Here is a 14,246-nt window from a genome sequence, read left to right as displayed (position 1 = left end):
TAGACAAATGCATTTGAGAAATAGCTTATATTTAATGCCTTAGAAGAATGTGCTGTTTACCTTCTGTTGATCCATTTGTTTGAGTAAATTGTGTGAGTAGCAGCATATGCTCATGGTACCTTCTTAAATTAAAAACCAAATTATTGATCATAATTTGTACTCTCTTTTTCAGAGAACCTATTGATAATCTTACTCCAGAAGAGAGAGATGCTCGAACAGTGTTCTGTATGCAGCTTGCTGCAAGAATTAGGCCAAGAGATCTGGAAGAATTTTTCTCTACTGTAGGAAAAGTGAGTAATTAAGGAACTAAAATGTCTTCTATTCCTTCTGCTGCTGTAAAAGCAGAATTAATTCGATTGCCAAGGCCCTTTATGTATCAGATTACCACACATGAGACTTGGTTTCATCTGAAGTGACTTGCAGGATTCTGCCACTGAAGTGTTTGGGGAAGCCTCTGCCTCCAGCATAACACATGATCATGCTAGATTATGTAGAAGAGACAAAACCAAGTTAGAAGCAGAATTTTTATATTTCCTTTTAGCCAAGGACTTAGAAAGATGAAGAATTGGGAAATATTTTTTTTCTTATGTATGACTTATGTATGATTTTCTTATATTATAACTTCGGCAAAAACTGTCTAAGATAGGAGCATTACTGTTCTATACTACAAAACAGCTCAAAACTCCATATTGCAGTCATGTCTATAACTCCCAACGTATTTTCAGTTATGTAAATTTACCTCTTGTGCTTACTATAATTGTGAAAGCAAATTTGTTTTTCATAATGATACTCACCTTACATACTTTCATTTGCAACGTTAACACTTTCCTGGTGCAAGATGCTGATGCTTATTGACTTAACACAGAATTTGAAAGCTGCAGTCTTACAATTCCATATGATTTAGATATAACTTTCAGACTAGAATTGTAACAATGTAGTTGCTGAATACTTTGTTAAGTAATTAGAGGTAGAATATGAATGGTTCATGATAGACAGTGAGTAGCTATGTAGAGCACACTGAAGCATTATGCATTGAACGCTGGATAGTGTTACAGTGGTTGCATGTTGTATGTCCCTAAGCATGCCAAAAAAAAAAATCATGTGTTGGATCTGGAATACTGTGAACAGAGCACTGCTTTTATCTTGGAAATTTCCTACCTCCCCCTGCCTCATTGTGCCTCCTGAAATGCTGCCCTTGTGTTCTAGTGGATGCCTAGAAATATTGCTGTGTGTGATGTGAAAGTCTTCCGGGAAGGGGAGCGGGAATAAGTCCATTCTTTTTAAACAATTTAATCTTAGCATTTAAATATAGCTTCAAATATTAACATTTCTTGCCAGAAATTATGCATAAGTAATTGAGCATGACTGTGCATCTCACTGCATGTGTACTATGCTTCCTGAGGCTTCTCACCATGTGTGCATGCTACAAAATAGATATTTGCTTGGGAAGGCATTTAGTGGCATATATGCTGTCTTGGCTCCTTTTTCTCCATGGAAATGCTTTCTGGGTTTAAATGACAAAAAAAAATATTTGAAGTGGGCCAAAATGACAAACAGAATGTTGAGGAATGTTTTTACAATGCCATGTAGAACCCTAACTATAGGACAAGTATAAGGCCCGTTAAACATATTCTGTTTAAAACATTGCTTTTGCTTTCTTCTCAGGTTCGTGATGTACGGATGATTTCCGATAGAAACTCCAGGCGTTCCAAGGGAATTGCTTACGTAGAATTTGTTGATGTTAGTTCAGTGCCCTTGGCAATTGGATTAACAGGACAGCGAGTGTTGGGAGTACCAATAATAGTACAAGCATCCCAAGTAAGTTGGCACAAAATTGTATTCTAGCTCTGATAAGTAAATTTCGTAAGCTATATCTTGAAGTTTTAATGAATGTGTCTTGAGTCCTGTTAACTTCTTTGTAGTAATTTAAATAATTGTGCTTATATACTGCTCTTCTAGACAGAATAGTACTGCACTCAGCAGTGAACAATGTCAGTGTTCTTATTATCCCCACAATACAGTGGGAGATGGGGTTGAGAGGAATGACTAGCCAAAGGCCACCTGCTGAGTTCTTGGCTGTAGAGGGATTTGAACCAGCAGAGTAATGATTCACAACCCAGCCACTTAAACATTATGCTATAGCAGCAGTTGTGATTCCTTATCAGAAGTGATGGAACTAGAGGATACCATTGGACTCCTGGTAGCCCAATATATGGAGCTTGTATCTATTGCTTATGAGTAAACTGTTTAAACTTATAATATCTTGCATTTGCTTTCCTTTAAAAGTGAGTTTCTGATGGCTATTACATTTGTTCATTGTGCAGGTAAATTTTTGCCATCTGTTCCTCGTTATCCTGATGAGATGGTGCTCTGACCTTTTACCATAGATAAACTTTATCTTGTACCTAGCACATAGCTTTTTGTGTTCTTCACTTGTCCTTAAAATAGAGGACTGCACAGAGACCACGAAGAGAAACATTGTTTATCTGTAACTGATGATGATCTTTGAGTGGTCACTTGTGCAGTTACACAACCTGCCCCCTTCCCTGTTGCAGCTAATACTGTCATTTGAAATGCATGTAGTAGTCTGATTAACTCAATATGAAGGCACTTATCCCTCCCCAGAGGACAATTTTCTTTCGGGGAGAGAATTTGATTGCCAACTCCTTAGGAGTACCTTCATGTCTGAAGTGCCTTCAGTGCAGTGCAGTCCCCATATGTCTGACTTGCACAAGTGACCATTTGAATAACAGTTACAGACAAGCAACCTATTTTTTTTAATTAAACGTGATATACTATGGTGGTTGCTTGTAGTTTGAAAACAGTTAGCTAAGTAGGATATGAAGGACTGATAATAAATGAAAGTAAGTCTAATGCACCTATTTGATTTGAACTGGTTATGCTGATTATACAACAATTGGTAGTAAAATGGAAGTTAGAGATGTATTAAAGCTGGAAACAAGTTATTCGACATTGATTTCTATGTTTTTTAAAATTTGGAAATGTTTAGTGACAAACTGTAGGTTTTAATTCTGTTACTGAACCATGGAAGGCCTTTCATGTGATAGATTTTGAGTGGATGAGTAGACCTATAGTATAAATATACAGTCGAGTTGGATGGTATTGGCTAATATGCTTGTTTTTCTTTAAAGGAAGCAGTTAATTCCCTTATTGTAGGAGCTGGCCCTACATTGTAATATATGGAAATAAGAGCTATTCAACTTACGTACAGGCTGAAACATTAATTAAATTAATTTACTGTTAAATCCTGTAGAAAAATCAGCTCTTTACCATTTAAAATCATTTTTCCAGGCAGAGAAAAATAGAGCAGCAGCAATGGCAAATAATCTACAAAAAGGCAGTGCTGGGCCCATGAGACTCTATGTAGGGTCATTACACTTCAACATAACCGAAGATATGCTTCGTGGAATTTTTGAGCCATTTGGCCGGGTAAGTTTCTGGTCAGCTAGATGTAAAATAAGTGAATTTGCTTAATCAGTTTAATTCAAGTTTTCAGCCAGTTTTGAAAAATGATCCTATAAGTGTTTTGAACAGGCTGAGCCTATGCTCTCCTAACATTGTTATGAATTAATCCAATTAAACTGATACTTTTTGTTGAACCAGTGAGTAGTTGAGATGGGCACACTGGAAAAATTCCGAACCGTATTTTGGTTTGTGCCCACTTCTAGTGAGAAATCTCTCTACTCTTTGATCAGACTTCAGTTGCTTGAACTTCCATTGAATAGAATTGAGTTTATATTTATCCTATTTGGCCAGTTTATCTTCAACTGCTCTGATTTATTAATAATTTTAATTGTTGTAATATTTAATGCAATATTTTATTAATAAACAATACTGAGTTATAGCTTTTGTATTCTGATGGATATTCATGATCCCTTTCAGATTGAAAGCATTCAGCTGATGATGGACAGTGAAACAGGGCGTTCCAAAGGATATGGCTTTATTACTGTAAGTTTATAAACTTTCAATGTGATTTTTTGATCAGAAAGGTGACTGTTGGGAATTCAGCTGCCTTGTACATAAAACAATTAAAAGCTTTTAAGTGACCACATCTATCAGTATTTGCTTGAAGTGACTCCCATTGATTTAAACAACATTTACTTCAAAATGTTCTGAGTGTTAAAGGCTGTGGGTTAGATCTAGAAATTCCTTGTATACTAGGCCTCCTGTGGGGAAAGGCTTAGCAGAGAAGTGTTATTGGACTCTTCCCATAACTCAAAAGGGGATTTGAGGAAGCTTCCTACTATCATATCCTTTTTCATAGTTTTCTAAAAGCCTGAGCTTTTTATAGTTGATTCTAAACAGGTTTAATTTTATTTTATTTCCAAGTGAGTATGTTTAGGTCACATTTTAATAGTTAAAAACCATTTTATCAGTTTTAGGAACATCAGATTGTCTCTCAATAGAATCAGAATGATTGCAAATAAAGTGTGCTACTTGTAGTATCAGACTTACAAATGTGCCCATAACGAAGGTCTGAAAGCATAAAATGAATACATCTGAAAGTTAAGCTATTTTAATTTAAGCGGGCTTTAATTTGTCATTGCCAGATTTTGGTCATGTTTTCAGTGATGAATAAATCCTGTTTCCATTAACCTTACGGTTGTCATGGTCTTCCAGTTGGTACGTAGGATGTAGATTTGCAAAAATTCCTTATCTTTCTGTTGGTTGTTAAAACAATGTAATCTTTAGGATGTGTGAAGAAATCTACAACCTTGGATAAAACATAATATTTTTTCTCATAATTGCAACACTCCATATTTATCTTCTCTTAACCTCCCATTAGTATCAAGAAGGTGGTGGTGGAAAGTGTTATGTCATAGCTTACTTATGGGGACCCTTTCTGGGGGTTTCAAACCAAGAGATTGAGGTGGCTTGGCAGTGCCTGCCTGTGCAACCCTGGTCATCTTTGAAGGTTTCTCATCCAATTACTAACCAAGGCAGACCTAGCTTAGCTTCTGAGACCTGATAAGGTCGGGCTTGCGTAGGAATTAAAATAAGGCAGGCCATGAAGGGAAGTATGTGTGTCCCATAGCGCCAGAGATTCTGATAGAACAGAATGTTAACCATTTATTGCTATTAAATAAGGATCCTGCTGAAGAACTAGCTTTGGAAACTCGACAATATGTTTTAAATCTCCTGTGTGGAGCTCCATTAACAATAGTTTGGGATACTTTCAAATCGGTGACCCACGGTAAATGTATTGGCTAAGAGCCAAATTGGATGTTACTTCTGATAAAGGTTGACACAGGTACTTGCAGCCATATTTCAGCAGCAAGTCAGTCCTGGTGGCAACTCCAATGTAGAAAACACAAATGAGCCCATTTCTTATCAGGATCGTGGCATAGGGAGAGTAGGAGCTCCATTGGATTTTGCACGTGCACTGAACACTTGCTCTCGGAGCCTCCGAGTGCGTCAAATAATGCCCACCTGAGAATTTCTAAATAGACAAGGCAAGCATATATGAGCTACAACATCCAGAGAAATAACCAGCACATTCAATATTATTGATCTGAGTATAAATGGCTTATCTCTAGCTCAAATTCTTTTGAGCCAAGATGTCTTTCCCACTTTTTAAAATGGGGTTTTCCAAATTTATACAGGCCCAAGGTCACCCAAGTCATTTTCCATGGCAGAATGTGGTTCAGATCTGGCTCCCCTAGAACCTAGTTTGAAATTCTAACCACTGCACACACTGTTTTTCATGGCATGGCTGCTGTTGAACAGTAAGTAGCAAGCAGCTGGTGGTTGCTGCTGGTCCTGCCTGTGGTGAGTGCTCTCTCAAAGGCCAAAACAGGTACCATAAAACACCTAAAAAGATTGAACTCCTCACTTGAAAGCCAGGGTGAATAGAAATATTTGGGCTTTGGCACCTGAAGAAGAGGAAGGTAGGTGCTAGGAAACTTGTTTCACCTCATTTTCTGTTAAATGTAAGGAAGCTCTTGTTTGCATCTCTCTCTCTCTCTCTCTCTCTCTCTCTCTCTCTCTCTCACACACACACACACACACACGGTATCAAAACCACTAGTCAGTAACTGTTGGCGTGCAGAAAGAAAATGTGGCAATACTGACTGACTTCCACTCCTTGTGGGAGTGTGTACAAATGCAGTGTTTTGGGTACTAATTAAGTATAACAGATTACTCCATTCCTATAAAACTTTCTGTTGGTATTTCTAGACTTATCAGAAGGGAACTCATAGCATTCCTTCTAAAAACAGCCAAACTCCTAATGACAAGAAATTAAAAGGGGGGTTGGGGCGCAGGGACTACCTGACAAAAGTGGAGAAATCATAATTGACAAGATCTCAATGCAGTTGAGAAGCATGGAAAATCTGATTATAACTTGAATAATTTAGAAAATTGAGTTTGTTCATATTCAAATCAGGTTTATTTATATTAATATACATACACTAAAAACAGTTTTATTGTGTACATGTACTAAAATACTGTAATGTTTGACAATACATGGTACTGTTGACAATAAATTAATTGTAATGTTTCATTTGCTATTTTTATGGCGAAAGATTTCTTTGTAAAATAGATTCTGTTCCAATTTTTGACTATTAACTTCAACTTATTAGTGAAAATGTGTATTGAAAAAATGCTGAAACAAAGCTGCCTCCAAACAGTTGTCTAATTCAAATGATGTATTTTCCAGTTTTCAGACTCAGAGTGTGCTAAAAAGGCCTTGGAACAATTAAATGGATTTGAGCTAGCTGGTCGGCCAATGAAAGTTGGTCACGTAACTGAGCGTACTGATGCGTCCAGTGCTAGCTCATTTTTGGACAGTGATGAATTGGAAAGGACTGGCATTGACTTGGGTACAACTGGTCGTCTTCAGTTGATGGCAAGACTTGCTGAGGGTAAGTGTAGTGCTGAAAAACATAGCCCAGATTTTCTTGCATTATCTTTTTGCTCCTGCACACCACATCCCATCAAAGTACATTTTTCAGTCTAAAAGAACAGTTGAAGAGGTAATTAGAGCACATGTAGCCTTTCCAGTTTGGCTAAATTGATGCTCATTATACATGCTTTTTAAATTTTAATTTAATTTTTTAATTTTAGGTACTGGATTGCAAATTCCTCCAGCTGCACAGCAGGCTCTGCAGATGAGTGGATCGTTAGCATTTGGGGCTGTGGCAGGTAAAATCTGGTTTTTTAAACTAGAGAGAAATAGTTATGCATTGATCTGCTATTTGCTCAATCACCTGAGATCTTTTCTGCACCTGTCCTAAATCTGTTTACATCTCACTTGAGAGGTTTCTATAAGGGTTATGCTGATTAGTTAATGTATTATAGCATTTAACATTCAAGGAATCATCTTGTTACATATCTACAGATTTAACGTCAGCAGTGCATGATAATTGTTGTGGAGCAAAGTCTGCTTATTTAGAGAACTTGTATGAGGCCTCTCTAGACTGCTCAAGGCAGTTCACAACTTAAAACAGTTAGAAAAGCTAGGAAAGTACATAAACTTGGAATAGCCTTAAATGATATTAATAAACACTTTAGGAACATACACAGATTTTCACATACAGTTGGTATTGCTTAAGTTTCTTTTACAAAAATATATATCCTCTAGCAGGTTAATATGTAGTTTCTGCATTAGTTCTTTTTATACCACATCTGTGCTGTGATGTAGGTTAAAATCCATCCTTTCTTTCCCTGATCTTTGTTTTCCATTACCCAGCTTTTGATCATTATAGAATAGCTCAGGTAGCCTATTGAATTATTGAAATATTGGCAAGCACAGGTAGACATTACCCACCTTCAGTTGTATGAGTGATACTCAGATGTTTGTTTGCTAATGTACTTGCACATAGTACATATAGTAAGAGAATTTCTAAAACTGGATTTCAAGGACCCGGTTGGAGGATCTTTAGGTGGTACATGAGCCCTTTGTAAGGTCATTGTGTGAGCACTTTTATTGCCGTCAGGCTAATGTTAAAACTGAGCCATTTCCATTTGAGTAGGAGCCGGGATTCCCAGAGGAAGGGAACAGAATCAGCTTCCCACTTTTAAGGGTGGGAGCTCCTGGAGCTGCTGTCACTCACACATACTTTGTTTCCAGATCATCTCAGATCACTAGCTAGAGAATATGTCTCTTGGCTACTGGGAACCAATATCTCAGTATGAGGATTTCTCAACTGTTGAGTGGCACCAAGGAAGTACAGTTTTAATGCAGTCATCATAATTACTTCCGGTATAAAATTAAACTAGTTTCCAATACAGAGAGGGAATCCATAGACAATAATAGCCAATCACAGTGTAAATACCAGAGTTTTACTTGAATTAGGACCTTTTGTGTTGTGCCCCAAAAGAAATAGGGTATCCTCTTGACACTGTAGGCCATTTACAGACAAATAATTTTTTTCTTATTGTTTAGAGGACTGAAGAAGGTCAGAAGTCTCCACATGATACATGTGACTTGCTACAAGAGCGTTTGTAAAGTGTTGTCCAGTGTGTGGTGTTTGCTGGCCCACAAAATAAATGTAAAACAAAATGAGGATCTTGAGATTGCTAAAGCTTGCAAACTGCTACCCTGGTTACCATTTCATAATGTGTTGATTATTGTGAATGGAGTTCATCTAAGAAGATATTAAACTTTCTCCACTATCTTTTAGATTTGCAGACAAGACTTTCACAGCAGAGTGAAGGTAAGGCTGAATTTGATTACTGTTATACATTGTTAAAATGGTGTCAACTGTTCATTGATTTAAAGGAAAGTCTTTTAGGAAAATACAGACGGAAACAATGTAAGGTATCTCTAAAGGCCAAGTGAGTGGCTCGTGCTGATTTTGAAAGCTCCAAAACATGTCTTGCCCCCTCCTTCAACAAGGAAATATTCAAGCATGCAGAAATATTTGTATTATAAATATGTTTGTATGCCTCATAGGCTTGATAAAATTCTGTATAAGATGTGACTTCATAAGTTAAGGGTGGAATGGAATGTAAAACAATGGCCTCATGAGAAATGAATATGAATTGAATGAAAGAACCGAAAGTTTAAAACAGTGGAGTCAGTTAAAGGACAAGGGGATTAGTTTGCTTATACCTCTGAACACTGTTTTTGTTTGCTGCAAATACAAAGAAGGAATAAATTGACGTTTGACTATTTTCCTAGTTACAGGAGTCAAATATTATGTAATTTAGAGTCCTCAGTCCCATTGAATGTACATGGAGCAAGTCCAGAGAATTATGATGGAGTTCTTCTTGTGGAATGGGGTTTTATTGCCTCCCCCTGAACCACACTTCCTGTAAACCTACTCCAGATGTTCAGGGAATCCTTGGGAACAATGCGGGGGCGGGGGGAGTGGAAACACAAGCTGCTTGAACTAAGTGAAATTTATTGTATGCTCACTTGTGTTTCTCCAAGATCTCATGCTTCCATTTTCTCAGCACTATAATATATAGAGAGAAATGTGCTAGGTGTTATGCAAGAAATTACACACGCAGAACTGCTTGATCCAAGCCATTTAATGCCACATGATAAAAGCCAAAGTGAATATCTGGCTCACATACCTTGACCTTACCAGATAATTTAAAATGGATTTGACTGGGAAAATAGTTTTTAAAAACTTTGTGAGTTACTTGGCCAGGGACGGGGGTCCCATCTTTGGTTTAAAAAAAAGCAGCATGAGAGCAGTTTTGTAAACGTTTACATATTTTCAGTAAAAATAAAATTGACTTCATTGTTATCAGGAATCTGTTTAAGTCTTAACTGTGTGCTAAATTTGTGTAGATTTCATATAAGAACAGAAAACTAACGCAGCATTTCTTGTTCTTTTTTGTTGTTGTTCAGCACTGGCTGCAGCGGCTTCTGTACAACCACTGGCAACACAGTGCTTCCAGCTCTCCAACATGTTTAACCCTCAAACGTAAGTTGATCATCTTATATTCCTCCCCCCCCCCCCAAATACATAAGAGTCTGTGATTTTTGAAGTTGTTTTCTTTTACAGTGAAGAAGAAGCTGGCTGGGACACAGAAATTAAGGATGATGTGATTGAAGAGTGTAACAAACATGGAGGAGTTGTGCATATATATGTGGACAAAAATTCAGCTCAGGTACGTTACTGGCATTGTAATCCAAAAGTTGTCTGCTCCTATTGTTCTCCAAGAAGTGATCACATCATTAGTACAAACAAGTATTGGAAGCATTTTTCAGTGTACAAGAGAGCAAGATTAAAATTTTCTAACATTTTTGCCTTAATGCAGCGTTACTTTTTTCTTGGCAGTAAGAGAGCAAACAATCCACCTATATACTCAGTTAATATTTTCATTATTGCCAAATCAAAACAGGAAATTCTGAATACGCAGCTATAAATGATAGAGCTGTGTGTTTCAGTTTCTAGAATTCAGTACTGTGCTTAATTAAATAGCAAATTCAGAATTGGATCCAGACTAAATTTTCCATCAGAGAAATTTTCCATCAAGGAGAACCAGCTCTTTCCTGGCTCTCCTTGAGTACTGCAGCACACTGATCTCCATACGAATTGGGGACCCTGAGGGAGGGACTTCTCCATTGAGATGGAGAAGTCATTGTAAATTACCAATTTAATGCAGATTATGTTTATATGTTCTACTCTGCGTTAGGGCTGAGAAAGGGAAAAGTTGTGCTAAGAAAATACTGATCAATGAAAGCAATAACTACTGCTTTTTTTTTTTGTATTTCAGGGCAATGTGTATGTCAAATGCCTTTCAATAGCTGCCGCAATTGCAGCTGTTAATGCATTACATGGCCGGTGGTTTGCAGGTAAGTACGCTCTTGCTGTTGTTTTGCAATTGGTCCTTAACAAAAATAGCTATAGATCCCAAAGGTGGTGGAACTTTGAGAAATGTAAAAAATCATAGAATAGCTAGAACCAGATGTGTCAGATTACAAGATTTGGGAGGGTTTATCAAGTTCTCTGGGGATTTAGAGTGAATCCAATGCATCTCTTCTGTGCTTTACCTAAATAGATGCATTTACAGTGCTAAGATCCTTAGCAGACCAGAGAGATTTGATTTAGTTCTCTTACTGAATTTGTTGTGTTGCCACGGGGACAATTTGTGGTTCTTCAGATTCAGTGTATTGAGCTTGTATTATTGGCTTGTTCTGGAGGAATGGACCCATTTAGTGGGAAAAAATATGGGTGTGACCCTTAGATATATTCTGGGTGTGGGATTTTGCCCTTCACCCTTCACCCTTACATCTCTGTAAGTTACATCTCTGACCTTCGTGATTTACCAGCCATAATACTGATAACAGCAAGAAGAGTAACATGCTCAGTGTGAAATGAAGCCTCAAATGAATGACTGGTCACTTGCCAGACAGGAAATAAGTCATTCAGCCTTTGAAGGCAGTTTTGTTGTAGAGAAGTATTACTGGAGTGAGGTGAATTGTTCCTTTTTCCCTGGAAGTTTTTGAATACTGTGTAAGCACTGCAATTGAGTCATACTGCCTGCTCTCATTTAAAAAAACGAACAAGCAAGAATTTAAAAACTACCACCTCTCCTTTGTTTTTTTTTTTTTTTTAGGTAAAATGATTACAGCAGCATATGTACCTCTTCCAACGTACCACAATCTTTTTCCTGATTCCATGACTGCAACCCAGCTTTTGGTTCCTACTCGGCGATGAAGATGGATTTAGTCAGTTTTGTACATAGCTATTTTTGAAGGAAGACCGAGTTACCTTTTATTTAGATAAAACAAAAGGAAAGGATGTAATGTCCTTTTGTGTACACTTCCTGTTACCTTTAAACAAAAAATAAAGAGTAAGCAGGAATGCTGTGTGTTCATTCTCTCTTGATTAGCATTCCCACTGTATACAAAGCTGACTACTTGTTCTGCCTTGTAATTCTTGTACATTTAGAAAATTTGGCTACGGTGATCTTTAGGAACAGATGTAGTTCATAGAAAAGATTTTCTGTAAAAGGTGGCCAGGACATGATTTTTAAATGTTTTCACCAGCCTTTTCTTTTAATGCAGGTAATACATTTTACATTCACTTAAATGTAGATGCTCTGCTAAAGGTTAATATCAGAATTTAACTGGACATATTTAGTGTGTGTTTTGTATGGACTGAAAATTCAAAAGGCTACTGAGTGACTCTTGGTCAGCTGATCACTTAATGTTGACCAGTTGGCAACATTGGAAACATTAGAGCATTTTATTTCTAGATGGTAACTTTTGATTGTCTCTGTAAAAGTTTCTTGTAAATAAGGTGTAAGGTGTGTTTAGAATTCCAAACAAAGCTATCTCTGCATTTCCACATTAAAGATCCGTTGATTGCAGGGAATGTACCTAGTTTGAAAGTTGAAGTAGGAAATGCAGGAATATATTTTGTCTGGTTGCATATAATCTCTGCTCTTTTTTAAGCTCTGTGAGCTCTGAAATATATTTTTGGGTTACTTCCGTGTGTTTGACAAAACAGCTTGATATTTCTATCAACAAATGACTTTCATATTGCAACAATCTTTGTAAGAACCACTCAAATAAAACTCTCTTAAAGGCCTCCAGAAGTATTCTTTTTAAGAACTCTAAATAACTATAAAAGAAAAATTAGAGTGCATTAGACAAAGGCTGACTTTTTCCTCAGAGAATTTGAACCATGTATTCCCTCTCTTACTGTTATTGACATGAGCCCAGGGCATTTGAATTATAACCCTTGTTTGTGGGCAAGTATTGCTGAGAAATGTTTTGCACTCCAAAATGAACAAAACATTTCATAGAAATACTTGCTTGGAGGAAAAGCAAGAAAACAGTGGAGGGATCTTGGGATGTAAGCATTCAAAAGAAAAGGAATGGCTATATAGAGCTTTATTTACTTGAAGTGTATTTGGTCCTGTGATTCAGATGCATTTTCTTTGTGTAGGGAAGTTATGTAGTTTGCCTTCAAGAGACTGAGGTTGGGACTCAAGAACATACATTTGCCTCTAACCCAGTCTTTTCCGCCAGAGTCTTCAGCACAGTGCTAAGACTTCCCTGGAAGAAATCTGCCTATTTTCTTATGCTTAGAGCGGTTTGAGCGGGGGAGTGTTTTCTTTAGTGAGCCCTCCCAAAATAAGTCTTAAAATGAGATTACTAGCCTATGATACGGACACTGCTATTTAATCCTGCTGGCAGGATATCCTCCTCTGGAAAAATGTTGATTTACTTTTTCTCATTGGTGGATGGAGGGCACTTGGGCTACCTTACTGCTACATAAAACGGGTGGGTTGCTTTTCAGGTGTCAGGTATACTTGGGTCTCCCCTTGGTGATGTCCCAAGACCAATGAGGCTTGCCTAGGGGGGGCAATCAAGAGTCTCACAGGTAGGAGCAGCCTGTCAGGATTCGCCCTTGATCCACCAACTGTCCTGTGGTGCAGAGTGGTAAGTTTCAGTCCTGCAGCCCAAGCTTTGGCGGAAGCCAGGTTCACATAGCCAGCTCAAGGTTGACTCAGCCTTCCAAGGTCGGTAAAATGAGTACCCAGTTTCCTGGGGGTAAAGTAGATGACTGGGGAATGCAATGGCAAACCACCCCATAAAAAGTCTTCCAAGAAAACATCGTGATGCAACGTCCCCCCATGGGTCAGTAATGACTTTACCTTTTACCACCAACTAGAAAAAAAAATTACAGTAGGCTTACAATTCTTGGCACCAGACAAACCAAAATTTTCAAGGTATGAGCTTTCAAGAGTCGGAGCTCCCTTCAAATGCAAATTTGAAGGGAGCTTTGACTTCTGCAAGCTAGGTCTCTTAAGGTGCAACTGGACTCCAATCCTGCTATTCTACAGCACACCAACATGGCCGCCCACCCTAAAACACTTTCCTATGCACTGTAGAAAGTTCTAAAGAAGGAAAATGTGTGTGAGCAGCTCTGAATTCTCTGAAGTTCTATACAAATCTAATGCTGAGATGAAACCAAAACTTGCAGCATTACTGTAAGTATGATTTTGACACTGGACACTGGATCTATGGCAAGTAATAAGAGCAGCTAGCGTTACAGATTATGGATTTCCATACAAAGTGTGGTAAAAATCAGAATAGGTACAAGCATAAAAGAGGCTAGTGTAGTGATTAAAGTGTGGAACTAGGTCCTGGGCTCAAATGCTTCACTCAACCATGGATGCTTGCCAGGCTATCTTGGCCCTGTCACAGTATTTCAGGCTTCAGGTGATTGTAAGGATTAAATAACAGGAGGGAATGATGCAAAAAGCCACTTCATATCCTTGATCACAGAAGAAAAGATCTAAAGTGCAAGAAT

General features: G+C 37.8%; 1 protein-coding gene across 5 annotated transcripts in view; it reads left to right on the top strand.

Annotated features, from left to right (window-relative positions):
* The window catches only part of RBM39 (RNA binding motif protein 39), a 36,992-nt gene extending 24,477 nt beyond the window's left edge, over positions 1–12,515 (top strand). For all 5 annotated transcript variants that reach the window (XM_054979266.1, XM_054979267.1, XM_054979265.1 and 2 more), the window contains 11 exons: positions 173–290; positions 1,666–1,818; positions 3,313–3,450; positions 3,904–3,969; positions 6,680–6,884; positions 7,087–7,164; positions 8,646–8,678; positions 9,824–9,899; positions 9,981–10,086; positions 10,696–10,774; positions 11,539–12,515. In XM_054979266.1, the coding sequence (XP_054835241.1) occupies positions 173–290; positions 1,666–1,818; positions 3,313–3,450; positions 3,904–3,969; positions 6,680–6,884; positions 7,087–7,164; positions 8,646–8,678; positions 9,824–9,899; positions 9,981–10,086; positions 10,696–10,774; positions 11,539–11,639 (1,153 nt within the window). In that variant the 3' untranslated portion in view covers positions 11,640–12,515. The remainder of the gene's footprint in view (positions 1–172; positions 291–1,665; positions 1,819–3,312; positions 3,451–3,903; positions 3,970–6,679; positions 6,885–7,086; positions 7,165–8,645; positions 8,679–9,823; positions 9,900–9,980; positions 10,087–10,695; positions 10,775–11,538) is intronic.
* Positions 12,516–14,246: the final 1,731 nt, after the last annotated feature.

Source organism: Eublepharis macularius, chromosome 5 (genome assembly GCF_028583425.1).
Source record: "Eublepharis macularius isolate TG4126 chromosome 5, MPM_Emac_v1.0, whole genome shotgun sequence".
Classification (NCBI taxonomy): domain Eukaryota; kingdom Metazoa; phylum Chordata; class Lepidosauria; order Squamata; family Eublepharidae; genus Eublepharis; species Eublepharis macularius.
Note: the sequence above shows the minus strand (reverse complement) of the source record. Positions and strands in the feature narration are given on the sequence as shown.